This window comes from Carcharodon carcharias, chromosome 3, assembly GCF_017639515.1.
Source record: "Carcharodon carcharias isolate sCarCar2 chromosome 3, sCarCar2.pri, whole genome shotgun sequence".
Lineage (NCBI taxonomy): Eukaryota > Metazoa > Chordata > Chondrichthyes > Lamniformes > Lamnidae > Carcharodon > Carcharodon carcharias.
In genome coordinates this window covers 100771002-100785767 of record NC_054469.1, presented here as the reverse complement: position 1 = coordinate 100785767, position 14766 = coordinate 100771002, and the positions used below count along the sequence as shown (strand labels likewise).

Sequence of the window (14766 nt, the reverse complement as noted above, 5' to 3'; positions counted from 1 at the left end):
CTATATGAAGATTAAAGTCCCCCACCATTATTACATTGTCTTTGTTACATGCTCTAATAACTTATTATTTAATGCTCTATCCAGCGGTATAACTACTCTTAGGGGGGCCTATAACTTACTCCCAGCTGCATTTTCTGACTCTTGCTATTCCCAATCTCCACCCATATTGATTCTACTTCATGATCTTCTGAGCCAAGATCCTTCCTCACTAATATAATTGTCATCTTTTTCCATCAGGGCTACCTCTCCTCCTTTGCCATTCTGTCCATCTTTTTAGGATTCTAAAAGAACTAGATAATGTAGACCATGACAAGATATTTCACATTATCCAGAACTAAAAGACATTACCTGCACTTGAAAGAGTGTAAATTCAAAACTAATCTGCAGAAATGATATTTCAGTGAGTGAGTGGTCTGTGGAACTGGTTCCCTAAGGAAATGATTAAATCAGTTAGTATTGATTCATCCAAATGTAAATTTAGATTTCTTTCAGAATATACCAATTTTGAATACAATATATGTAATACAGTTTGAGACATGGCATAGGATAATTGTAGCAACCTTGGGAGAAAAGCTGACCTTGGACCAATGGTTCCCAAAACTGTCCATCACTGGGATTTTCCTTCTGTGATGTTTGTTGTAGACTAATTAATATCGATTGATTGCTATGATTAGTCAAGAACTCAATTATTATTATAGCATGTGACCAGCAGAATGGTAGAAGAACTAAAGCAACCTTGGTCATTTATTTTTGTGCAGCAGTCTCTATATTCCTGCCAATACAGGAAAAGTGAAATCAGAAGTTGGAAAAGAGAAACAAAGTCTGATGAATATATTTTTTCATTTGAGTTTTGGAATGGAGAGGAATGTTTTTTCTTTAAAGTCCTAATTGTTTAGCAAACATTCAATATTAAAGGACAGGAAAATATAAACTGGTCCTTGACACTATTCCATATAGTTATGTTGGAGTTATCAGAAGTCCCAAAGCTGCCACCCAACAATGACCATGTAATCTCTTTAGAGAGGGAAAAAGCAACCCTCGGCCAATTAAGGGAAAATACAATTCTGGAAAGTTATTCACTGATTCCTTAAAGACGATTAAAATAAGTTCCAGGACGTCATAGTAAACATGAGGCACATCACCCAACATTTTAAACTTTTGTATTTCTCCAAAGGTCATTGATCTCTGCTAAAAGAGAAATCTTGCAACATCTAACTTTCTTCTTTACTTATTTGACTTTTACGCAGGTCCCTTTTTCTCCCTATCCTATCCAATTCAAATTGGTACAGCCTTGAGTCAAGAAGCTTTAGAGACCCATATGCACTCTGAGCTGGTCAGAGAGGTACAACATGGTATTATGGGTAAATCATGTCATGAATCTCGTTTGCCTTTTTTGACAGTCACTAATAAGGTAGATTAGTGAGTGCCTGAGTGTTAGCCATATGCACTCCCAGAAAGCATTCAATAAGGTTCCATACAACAGGTTAATAGCAAAAATGAGAGCACACTGAATTGGAGGTGCCTTTTGACTTGGTTTGGAAATTGGTTGGGAGGTAGCAGACAAGAGTGGGGATAAAGGTCAGGTACTCTGATTGGCAGGATGTTACAAGTGGTGGTCCCCAGGAATCAGTTCGGAGGCCTCAGCTTTTCACTATATTTATTAATGATTTGAATAAAAAATAAAGATTTGTATATCCGGATTTGTAGATGACTCTGAGTTAGAGGGTACACTAGGCAGTGCAGATAGCAGATTAAGTGAGTGGGAAAAACTGTGATACATGGAGTTCAGTGTCAGCAAGTGTAGTTATTCTATTTGAACCCAAAAAGATAAATCTGAGTATTTTCTAAATGGTGAGAAACTGGGAATTATAGAAGAGCAGTAACAACAGCATTTATTTATGTAGTGCCTTTGATGTAGTAAAGTGTCCCAAGGCCAGCTTCACAGCCATGCTGTACCAAACCATATAAGGAAATATTAGGGCAATGGCCAAAAGCTTGGTCGCGGAGGTAAGTTTTAAGAAGTGTCTTAAAGGAGGGAAGAGAGGAGAGGTTTAGGGAAGGAATTGAAACCTGGTCATGACCACTTAAAAGGCATTTGTTCAAAGTGGCCCTTGAGTTAAGAATTTGTGCTTGTATGTGTATGTAGGCTCCTTTTAATTTATGAGTGGTTCAATTTGAAAAAAACCCAGCAGACAAGCTTTAGGCTTAAACAAGCTAACAGTTTATTACAAAAACTACTGCCGAAAATTACTTAGGTAAAAGTGATAAAGTTGTTAACTAAAATACAGATACAAAGATTAAAAGTAGCTAAAAAGATAAGTAAAGATGAGATTTTAAATCAGTCTCTGAGATATTGTTGCAGGCCCGATGCTTGACTTCCTCCTTCCCCAAATGAAGGAGTTGAAATTTGAGGTTTGGTTTAGCAGCTGTAGTCGACTAGTTAGTGTTTGCTTTTTTCAGATGGACTGAGCAGGTCAAGCAGGTTATGGGAGAGAGAAAATTTCTTGTTCCTCACTAGTTCTGTGGTTACGACGCTTGAAGATTGCCTGGACTCTTTTGGCAGAACAGCAGTTGTTTCTTAAATACCTTCATCTTTGACTCCCGGTGGCAGAGAGAAAACCCCTCTGATTACATCTCTCTCAGTTCTTCCTGGGGGTTCTGCATGAAAAATGGCTATTCTCAACTTATATTGTGGTCCTTTGAAGTCCCTTCCTTTCTCCTGATTTCTCAGGAGCCAATGGGTTTTCACACCTTTTTAGAGGAGGAGTCTTTTGCGTTTTAATGACTCTTTGTAGTCAGCTCGAGATATGGTCTTGACAAGGTTTGAATAAACAGAGAAAGCTGTCATGTTGCCTATCCATACTTCCATTTTGAAAAAGGCTTTTACTCAACGTAAAGATTTGAAAACAGAAACGTAACTTTAAAACAGTTGTCTTTTAAATCTGTAATATCATAATTACAAGTTTATGACAACCTGAATAGTGGAACAAAGAAAATTAGGGATACACAAGAGTACAGAATTGGAGGGAGCTAGTACTGGAGGAACACCAGATCTGAGGGTTGTAGGGTTCAGGAGAGTACAGTGATAGGATGAGGTGAGGATATGGAATGATTTAAAAACCAGATTAGCATTTTAAAATCTGAGTTGCTGGACTAGGAGCAAATGTGGGTCATCAAGCACAGGTGCGGTGTAGGGTAGGATATAGGCAGCTGAGTTTTGGATGAGTTCAAGTTTAGGGAGGCTGGAAGGTGAGAGGCTAAACAGTAAAGCATCAAAAGAGTTAAGTATGGAGGTAATAAAGGCATGGATGACAATTTCAGTGGAAGGTTGAGGTGGAGACAGGTGATGTTACAGATAAAGAAGTAGGTGATCTTTGTGATGGATAAGATTTTGGGTTGGAAGCTCTGCTTAGGGTCGATTGGTACACCAAAGTCACAAACAGTCTTGATATAGCCTAAGACAGTGGCCAGGGAGAGGGATATAGTCAGTAACTAGGGAACTGAGTTTGTGGCGGAAACCAGAGACAGTGGCTTTGGTTTTTGCCATAATTAATTGGAGGAAATTTCTATTCATCCCATTCCCCTCCTTCATGGTTGATAGGGCCATGTCCGTTCCATTTCCCACACTTCTGGTCTCACCCCTTCCCTCTGCCACCCCACCCCAAACCATGATAGAATTCCTCTTGTCTTCAGTTTCCATCTCGCCATCTTCCACATTTAATGGATCACTTTCTGCCACTTCCATCATGATGCCACTAACAAATTCATCTTTTCCTCCTCCTTTTCAGCTTTCCAAGGGAGCATTCCCTCCATGACACCCTCCGAGGTCCATTCCTCATCACTCCCAATCTCCCCCCTTCCTACAGCACCTTCTCGTGCAAGAGTGGGAGGTACAACACCTGCCCTTTTAGCTCCTCCCTTCCAGGTGAAACAGTATACTGTATTCCCTGCTCACAATGCAGTCTGCTATATACTGGAGAGACCAGATGCAGAGTAAGTGACCACTTCGTGGATTCCTAGTTCCAATGAGGCTGAATGTAGATTCAAGGAATAACACATCATCTTTCAATTAGACACCTTCCAAACTTCTGGACACTTTACATTGAGTTCAACAATTTCAGGTCAGAACCTCTGCTCCCGTTTTTTTCTAGAGGGCATCCGCTGGTGATGATCTTATTTCTTTGTGCCGTTACCATCTCCTTTTGCCCTCCTCACCATCATCCCTTTTGTCACTTAATATATCCTGTCTTCTATCCTAATGCAGTCCTTTCTTCTTGTTCTGCCCCACCCCTTTCCCTGCCTTTGTACATGCTTGAAACCCATTACAACTCCAGCTTTTTCTAGATCTGATGAAAGGACATTAACCTGAAAGGTTAGCTCTGTTTCTCTCTGAGGAGATGTTTTTTGATCTGAGTATTTTCAGCATTTTCTGGGTTTTGATAGATCCTTGGGGATTCCAGCGATAACTACACAGGATCGAGAAGGAAAACCATTGCAGATGATTCTCTGGCAACAATTGGATAGATGTTTAGAATTAGACAAACCATTAAAAGCTTATAGGCAGAAACAAGAAACAATCAAATAGGCTAATGGAGCATTGACTTTTCTCTCAAAAGGCTGGAATATATGGAGGAGGGAGAGCTTCAGTTGTATAAGGCATTGGTCACACCCAATCTGAAGTACTGTATTCAGTTTTGGGCACCAAACCTCTGGAAGGATATATTGGCCTCAGAGGGGGTGCAATGCGGATTCAGTAGAATAATACCAAGGTTAAGGAGGGTTGAACTGAGGACAATTTAGATAAATTTGGCTTTATATTCCCTTGGATATAGAATATTGAGGAGTGATTAGATCAGCGTGTTTAAAAATGTTAGGATTTGATAGGGTGGATAAGCAGACAAAATATTAACTGTAGTAAGGAAATCGGGAACAAGTGGACATAATCTTACAGTTAGAGCTGGACCATTTAGAAGTGAAATCAGAAAACACTTTTTTTACACAAAAGGTAGCACAAATTTGAAACACCGTTCCTCAAAATGCTGTGGATGCCAGGTCAATCAGAGCTTTTAAGACTGAGAAAGATTTTTGTTAGATAAGGATATGAGGCATATGGAGCAAACATGGAAAAATGGAGTTGATCCCTGAAGGACTCCATTAGTCTCCACGCACAGCCATTGGTGAAAATAATAAACCTCGTAATAAAGGAGGGAGCCAAGCTACAACTAACTATTTATGATATGCACTAAATCAGACAAAGTAAAATGTAATATATTGTGTGCAACATGTTAAGCAATTGGACTTGTTCCCGTTGGTCACATCTTGTCTTTCACAGATCTGTAAACAACATAACTGCATGTGGTTTTATAATTCCAAATATAGGGAACTGAAAAATTATAATTAGCTAGGTATAATTATGTACATTAACCTTTTCTATACACACCAGGAAGGTATCATGTTGAAACCCTCCTGAGTTTGTGCTGCGTTACCTGATCTCAGTTGGCTAAGGATGGATATGGCTTCTGTACGTGGGCAAGTGGCCATGGACTAAAGATCCCTGGTTACTCTTAATCTCTGCTCATAACTGAAGCTTATCATCTCAGCTTTCATTTTATGATAAAGAATCCACATGCATACACATAGGGCAGAATTTTTCCCTTGTCGGGCGGGTGTGTGCCTGACCCGAATGGGAGAAAAATAGTGCACGATGATGTTTGGCGAGCATCCCGATGTCATCGCGCACCCTCATGATATCTCGCTTGGCACACATGCGCTAGAGGCAGCAGTGTGCCCGCCGAATATTAAGAGGCCTAATAAGGCCCTTAATCAACTAATTAAATGCAATTTTTCGCTGCCCGTCCAATCTTACATTTAGCAGGTGGACGAATAGGCCAAGTGGCCTTTGCATTTTTTGCGAAACCTCATCCATGGGCGGGACGAGGTTTCGACCAGTAATTAAAGAAAAAGATTTTTTAACATGTCCCTGTTCATGTGACAGAGTCACATGAGGGGACATGTTTTCCTTATTTTTCAATTGTTTATTTTTAATGTTAAAAATCTTCAGCACCCTATGGCAGCTCTGTGCCTTCAGGGAGCTGTCACTGAGCACACCCGCGCTCATGCACTGACTTCCGCACTCACCCTCCTCCTACGCCCCATCACCCAGGCAGCGCTGAGTGTTGCAGTACGCAATTCACACTGGCTGGCTGTTAATTGGCCAGCCAGCGTGAAATCGTGGTCAGGGCCCGATCACAGGCGGCAGTCGATTTCATGGCCATTCCCGGGCTTGCCCGATGAGGTAAAAATCTTGTCCATAGTCACTGGCCAGTGTTTTTGTAGAAATGTCAGCCGCACAGGAGGTCTTGTCGTGTAATGTGCTGCCAGCTCCTCCAAAGGAGCTGCTTACTCTAATCCCTTCTCCCTTCTCCCTGTTTTCCCCACATTGTGTGCAAAATGCAGGAGTGCGGATGACTTCTGTTGTCTGACAACCTGCTCAGACATATTGACCATTATTACAGCTTTTGGGCATGCAGCATAAAATTAGTTTATTGATAAACTGATTACTGACAGAATTTCCTCCTAGAAGGAAACATCACCTTTTAACATTTAAACTGGTTCAGGGTTCTTGCTATTTCCTGTAGTAACCAATTAAACCACAGATTTTTTAAAAATCTAGTTCTGTATGAAAATGTGGGCCAAAACATTTCATCTACATAGCTCAGCTTGCAAGACCACTGAAGATCTTGTCATTTGTATAGTTCTTGTTGAAAGCATGTAATCTGTAAGATAAGAGCTGCATTGTTACAGAGTGGAATTGCTGAGAGTTTGATGAGAAGGGAGTGAAATTTTAAATTTTAAGGGTTAATCTTTTATACAGTCTAGTACTGCTTTCTTGCAAGTCAGCATTTTACTTAAATTTACGGTTTTTTAAGCTTTAAGTTTCTTAGAGTCTAATCAAGCAAATCAAGCCCTCTGCTGGAGAGCAGGTGAGATCAGGAATCTAAGGAACTGGCCTAACCTGGTTCTCTAACTGTCAGATAGGGGGGTTCATTTGAATCTCAGAAGTATAATTGAGAGGTTGTAATACCTGTCACAGAGTGCACTGTTACAGAATGGAATTGCTGCGAGTTTAGTGACAAAGGAGTTTGGTGAGGAGGGGAGGGAGGTGCTCTTTTCTTTTTCTTTCTCTATCTTTCTCAGCCTGCAGAAGACCAGGAGTTGAAAAACTGCATGAGAGGGCTGAGTTTTGAAAACATCCAAGAGTGATATTACTGGTGACATCACATAGTGATATTTCTATGAGGAGCTGGCACAAAAGAGGAGTTGAGGCCTGGGGCAGATCAGCCGTGATCTTTTTGAATGGCGGGGCAGGTTTGAGGAGCCGAATGGCCTACTGGTCCTATTATATTATCACAGGAGGAACACAATTTCATCGGTTGGTGAGAAACTGATATTAGGGTGGGTCTTCAAGTAAGAAAACATATTCTTGAAAGAAGGAGCTACTTAAGATTTCATGAAGAAACACAAGCAATAGGGAAATAAAGTTAAATCAAGTCCAGTAAAATAAAGTTATTTAAATAAACCAAAGTAAAATAAAGTTAACATTAGGGAAGTAAATTGAAGCATTTGCAAGACAGCTTGATTGTATGAAATGCGTGAGCTGTAATATGTGGGAAATTGTGGAAGCTGCCAGTGTCATCAACTGCAGAACCTTGAGCTGCGGATTTCGGAGCTCAAGCAGCAACAGGAGTCACTGTGAGGCCGAGAGCTATGTGGATAGCTCGTTCAGAGAGGTGGTCACGCCACAGCTTAGGAACCTGGAGGCAGAAAGGGAATGAGTGACCACCAGGCAGTCTAAGAGAACTAGGCAGGTAATGCATGAGGCACCTGGGATTGCACTTGCTAATTGGTTTTCCATTTTGGATACTGGTAAGGGCGTTGGCTCTTTGGAGAAGTGCACTCAGAGCAAGGTTTGTGGCGTTATTTCCAACAGGAACAGGGGAGTTATCCCAGTATCCTAGCCAACATTTACTCCTTGATCAACATCACAAAAACAATGTGGAAGCTTGCTGTGTGCAAATTGGTTGCTGTGCTTCCTATATTACAACATGGCTATTTTCAGAAAGTACTTCATTGGCTGTAAAGCAGTTTGAGATGTCCGGTGGTCGAGGAAGCTGTTAAATAAATGCAAGTCTTTTCTTTAATTGACTTCACTGTGCCAGAAAATAAAATTATATGTAATTTTTAAGGCCATAAAGCGGGAGCTCTGCTCACAAGATCAAATAAACCTAGATCATGATAATCCTCAATTTGAGGAGTGACCAGAATGATTTCATAACAGATGGGCTTTCATACCTCCAGCAAACAGGAACTAGTCTGTGTGGGCTGGAGAGCCAAGCAGATGGCATTGGTCTCGGATTGTGGCTACAACCCGTCTCTGAAAATAATAAAAACTGATGTCAGTAAAAGCGACCATGAAGCTGGCAGATTTTTGTAAAAATATAACTCGTTCTGTAATTAACTTTCAAGGAAACCTGTAGTCCTCGTTGGTCTGGTTGACTCCTCGCTGTCCTGTGACATTCAGTTGAATACCAAGAATATAGCCCACCATCATCATCTCTGGGAAATTAAGGATGGACAAAAATGTTGGCCTTACCACTGATGCCCACACTTCAAGAATGAATATTTTAAAATAAAAAAAAGTGAAGGATGAAATAAAGCAAGGTCGTGAATGCAAAGAAATGGGAAAAGAGGGAGCTTGTTAAATTTAGGTGAAGATTGAACTTGAGTATGAGCAGTGGCTGTGAGGGTATATTTCAGCTTAGAATGTGCTTAGAAAGAGGATGAGAAGAGAGACGGAGGGGAAGTGCCAGAAAAGTAAAGAAGCTTGGCAGTAAAATCTAAACCACCACTGAGGGGGATGTGATGCAAATCAACTGAAATCAGCAAGGAGAGTAGAATCACCATCTGAGGGCCAAGCTTCAGTAAGTTCCAGGATGAGACCATGGATGATGTAAACTTATTTGCAAAAAGCTGGATTTTGTTTGTACTAAATGGGCTCCATTTGTTTGGTGATGTTATTAGCTGTTTAGTTCCTGATTGCAATTATAAATTAGGTGGATGCAGAAAACTCCAGATTTTCGACATGCAATATAAATAAAATATTTAACAGGAATTAGGGAGTTGATTTAGTATCCTATTTATGCCACTTGAAAGGAATCCATATAACTCTTGTGGCTTTGCTGAGCTATGGAACTAGTATTCTAACATCCACTATGGTAAGACAGTATTTAAGTATAATTATAAAAGCAAAAAACTGCATATGCTGGAAATCCAAAACAAAAATAAAGATATCTGGAAAAACTCAGCAGGTCTGACAGCATCTGCGGAGAGGAACACAGTTAACGTTTCGAGTCCATATGACTCTTCAACAGAACGAAGGAAAAATAGAAAAGAGGTGAAATATAAGCTGGTTTAAGGGAGGGGTGGGACAAGTAGAGCTGGATAGAGGGCCAGTGATAAGTGGAGATAACCAAAAGAGGTCATAGACAGAAGGACAAAGAGGTGTTGAAGGTGGTGATATTATCCAATGCATGTGCTAATAGTTGATGTTAAGGGTAGAAAGCAGGACGAGCAATGTACAGATAGCCCTGGTGGGGTGGGGGGAAGGGATCGAAATAGGCTAAAAGGTAGAGATAAAACAATGGATGGAAGTACATTTAAAAATAATGGAAATAGGTGGGAAAAGAAAAATCTATATAAATTATTGGAAAAAAGGGGGATCGGAAAGGGGGTGGGGATGGAGGAGAGAGTTCATGATCTAAAATTGTTGAACTCAATATTCAGTCCAGAAGGCTGTAAAGTGCCTAATCGGAAGATGAGGTCCTGTTCCCCCAGTTTGCGTTGAGCTTCACTGGAGCATTGCATCAGGCCAAGGACGGACATGTGGGCAAAAGTATAATTAGTTTGTTTGATTAAGCATCTCAATTTCTTGTAATCATATGGTGTTACATTCTGAAATTTTTAAAAGGGAAAAAAGTCTATTACCTTAAAAGTTAAGATTAAAAGTTGTTTAATTTTATGTTTCAACTGACAGGTTTTACATTGATAAATTGCCTGTTTTGGCATCTTAGCTCACATAACTAATGTTCAAGTTTTATTGTTTGTGTTATATTTTTGATTTTTATTACCATTGCCATAATTTAGCTACTGTGAAAAATTTATGCTTTGGTCTTCCCAACACACACTTCATACTATGAGAATGTGATTTGGAAGTTAAGCTGTGAAAGTCAACATATCCAATTTGTGATCACACAAATTTCTATCTATTAAAATTAATCGCTAGACAGTTGGGCCTGCTGATCACGCTGCAGTTCCTAAAGTGCTTTCTCGTTATATGACTCTTATGCAGGAGTGCTACATGTTAAAATATATTCTCTATCTAGTGTGTTTGTGTATTTTTATCAAATATTTATTACTTTTTTTGCAGGCCAATTATACAGACCCACAAAGCAAGCTACGATTTAGCAGCAGAGAGGAGTTTTCATATATCCGCATGCTTCCTTCAGACATTGTGACTGGTTATTTGGCTTTAAGGAAAGCAACAAGCATAGTACCATGAATTAGGACACAATTGTTAGTCTGAAAACAAATTTTCTGTTGCGCAAAGCAACGCATGGTGACTTAAGACATTTAGGAGTTCCTGTGCATCTCAACAGAAATTTCCAGCAACTGCAGTTTTGGCGACAAAAATTTTAAGTCAATAGTTCATGGGAAATGTAAAAACACTGCAATATAAAAATAGTTCCATGTGGAAACTTCAGGGTATACAGAAAATGTATGCATAGATAATATATTGTAAAACTGCACTTGTATTTTTTCCAAAGTATGCTGCATCTTGAACTCCTACCACAGGCTCTGCCTGTGGGAGGACCTATAGTATGTTGTGATTGACTTTTGCAATGGTAAAAATCCTAATGTTGAGTTTTGCCCTCCAGCCCAAGTTGGGGTAAAGCCCAGGAGTTTGTCTGCCCTTATTAGACTTTCTGGACCAAAATGAAATCTTTCCCGAAGTAGGCAATGTAATACAAATAGCTGGAATAGTAGACTGGGCATCCACAATAACAGGCCTATTTCTGAAAAGTCTCTTCACAGAATGCAGAAGAGGCCCTTCGGCCCATCAAGTCTGCATCGACACGTGAGAAACACCTGACCTACCTACCTAATCCCATTTACCAGCACTTGGCCCATTGTCTGTTGTTTGTTTCTTTACCTAATCTGTCAACATTCTGGACAATTGCATCTTTAATCTCCACCAAGCAATTACAGAGAGCTACTCGCTTCCACTCCCCTATGAGCATTTCTTCAGAATTGTTGGAAACCAAATCCACCCCCAAACTTCTGGTACTCTTCATTACCATCTTCTCCCTTTTGACCACTATGCAAGAGACAGACTCCAACATGGTATGTTCCCTCAGTTTCATGTGTACTTACAAAGAGCAAGTACTGGTTTAGGAGCACTGCGTTGGCAGGCTGCATTTTTGGATGCTGGGAATTTCATTGTAATACATCTACATATTATAATCTCAGCTCACTCAAATCATCCCCCCCCCCCCCATACTGGATCATCCGAGTACATCAGTGGGAAAACACGCCAGTGCAGAACACGTCTTGACAAGTGTGACGTGAAAAGCACTGCCACACACACACTTCTCCTTCCAGAATCACTGGTGATGTGGCTGCGTGCAGCTGAACTGCAAGTGGGGGGGCATGGGGATGTAGCACGAGGACTCACGAAGCCTGTCAAGCTGAAAGACAACATTACATGTTATTCAGTGAAAGTGAATATATTTTCAGATTATGAAGTGACAAAATGTGTCCACCCATGCAACCACGGTCCACATCCTCACCAGTCAACGCAATGGCATGCTCCTCAAAGAGAGTGAGGGCCACTCCACACCCGGTCTGGGACCTCTGCTGCTTTGAGCTGGCTTCACCTGAATGAAAGATGGAGAGAGTGTGAGCAGAACACGTGGCACTGTGTGGAATGTTTGGTGAGCAGAGACATGGACAGGATGAGATTGCAAGCTCAAGAGGATATAAGCCTGATCGAGATGTGAGGGTGTGTGAGAGAGTTAGTTGTGGTGTCCCTTGAGGTGTGAGATCCCTGTGGATGTGTGATGGGTTTGTGAGTTGAGAGTGATGAGAACAGTGACTTCCATGACTGAACAGATGAGACCATTCATCCTCTTGTGGCACTGGAGAGCTGTCTTCTTTTGCAGGGCAATGACGCTGACTACTGCTGCCACCGCCTCCTATGCTGGATGGGTGACCTTGCTTGCTGGTCTGCACCCAGAGCAGGGCAGAGGGCATCACAGCGGGTCTCCATGGTATCCAAAAGACGCTCAAGGGATGTGTCATTAAACCGAGGGACTGCAGTCTTCTTGCCTTTTGGGGCCATGTTTTCTTTGCAGCAGTCCTGGGCTGCAAACGCAGAGGTGTGCTCATGGCTGCACTTTAAACATGAGGAAACGGTGAGTTGATGGCGTGGAGGGTGAATGAGAGCCCGCCTGCCATCGAAACAGCACGTTTCCCAGGAGTGCATGATTAATGAGGTGGGATTCGGGCGATACACCTTGAAAAGCCGCTATTGCAACTGGAGGGAAAACATTCCATTTCCCACCCACTACTGCACTTAATGCTAATCTGGGATGATTCTGTCCACAGTCTAATTTGCAGGGCAATTATCCCTTTTTAAGAAGTGCATAATTTAAGGAAATCCATGATTTCCAATCTCTTCCTGTAGGCTATCTTTGACAGCTACCTTAAATTATTTTTCTTCCATTCTTCAATGTTGTATAACAAAAATATTTTACCCAACATTGTGCAGCTGTGTATGTTTTGGCTTATTGGCCAAAAATGAACATTTTCAATGAATTTCTAATTACTGGCATTTGATGTATGTCAGATCCAGGTTTTGTTGCATTACTTACCTTCACTGTTTCTCCACCACTTCTTTCCTGAAGGTTATAACCTGTTCTCCAATGTAATCTACAAGAAGAAATGGTCCTCTGGTGGCCACTCTTCATACATGAGCTTAGACAGCTGTGTATCTGTTGCCCATTTGAATGATCCCCCCCCCCCCCCAGTCCCTGCATTCAAGTATTAGCCTGATATTCACACATTCACTTCCAGTAATGGATACTGGATAGCAAAATGAAGTAGTAGGAACTGTCAGTTTTTTTTCACCGTGGGCTATTGAGTTGGTCCAGTTTTAAATTCTTCAGCTAAGGCAGAAGGGCATTCTTTTCCTTTGTTAGTCATTTCCTAAACTGTGCCTCAGCTGTGATGTGTAAATTCTGTTTGTCACTTTATCCTTTTCTAAAGTAATTAAGTCTTCTGTGGTTTGGGAAGATTGTCCAGGTGCAGATTCAACTTGCTAAAAGTAACAATAAATTATATATAAACTTTGCTGCCCTTCCTCTTCCTCCCAGATTTATTTACCCTTGATGAAAAAGCAACCAAAACAACTTGAGCTGTCCGTCAGCTTGATTATGACTCAACAGATCCTCTTCCTCTGTAAAGCAGCTTTCTCCATCTACAAAGTAACACAGCCAGAGAGTTAGTTTTCTGTGCATACGCAATGCCTTGCAACTCAGTATGACTTTCATCTCAACTGCCCATCAGTTGCTGCACAGCCTACCAAGACCTCATTGGATTTGTCATGCATCCATTTTAGGTCCACAAGGAGAAGCATGAGTTCCACACATCACCAACAAATAGAAGAGAGTTGTTGCTGCATCTACTACACTGTATGTGACCGAATATAACTCAACCCCAGAAGCAGGTGATCAAGAATGTACTGTATTTATTTTAAATTCAGCATTTCAGTATGTTTCATTGCCTCATATTTAAAATGGTAGTACAATGTCAATATACCTTATTCTTGTTACTGACCATGCAAACTAAGTGACTTGCCATGAGTGTTTTCTTTGAAATTTTGTAAGTTTAGAAAAAAATAATTTTTAAGAGTAGGTTATCAGTAAAATCGGAATGTCATTTATTTCCTTTGAAAAGTGGTTTCAGTTAAAATGATAAAGATGCACATAGCTATGTATTATTGGGTAGCTCAATGTGTACATCAATAAAGTGTCCTCTTGCAGAGTTGTATTTTTTTTAACCAGAGAGCAAGATGTCCATCAGAGGCGCAAGATTTGCATAATATTGAAAACTCCTGTTCTAAGGTAAAAGAAAAATGTAGACTCTACAAAGATAGCAGCTTTCTTCCAAGAGCTCAATAGTGCAAATGGAAACTTTTTATACAGAATCTGATTGAATATAATAATGTTGATTTTCCGCCTGCCCCCGCCCCATGTTAATAGAGGCTCAACTTACTTTTTTTTACCATATTGTAACATACTAGTGTTTATTTTTCTATTATCAGTCTCTTTAGGACTTTATTTGATTTAATATCATTTATAAGATCAAAGTCAGTTCAAACCACATCCTATCTTTGCAACTTTTTCATCTCTAATGAGTCTTTTTAAAGATGATCATTTGGTTTGGTATTAAACCTATGCCTGCTGTTACTTCAACAAAAATAACTGGACCGTGTAAACTAAAACTCCATTTATATGGTGAAAGGCAGAATACTATGGATGCTGGAAATCTGAAGTAAAAACAAAGTGCTGGAAATACATAGCAGGACAGGCAGCATCTGTGGTGAGAGAAAAACAGTTAACATTTCAGGTTGATGGTCTTTCATCAGAG

At 40.4% G+C, this 14766-nt stretch overlaps 1 protein-coding gene across 4 annotated transcripts in view; it reads left to right on the top strand.

The window, feature by feature from the left end:
- The window catches only part of ino80c (INO80 complex subunit C), a 47616-nt gene extending 33458 nt beyond the window's left edge, over positions 1 to 14158 (top strand). For 2 of the 4 annotated variants that reach the window (XM_041184213.1, XM_041184216.1), the window contains one exon: positions 13491 to 14158. In XM_041184213.1, the coding sequence (XP_041040147.1) occupies positions 13491 to 13622 (132 nt within the window). In that variant the 3' untranslated portion in view covers positions 13623 to 14158. Of the gene's footprint in view, positions 1 to 10486 lie in introns of all 4 variants that reach the window. The other 2 variants (XM_041184212.1, XM_041184215.1) reach the window with 1 other exon arrangement.
- Positions 14159 to 14766: the final 608 nt, after the last annotated feature.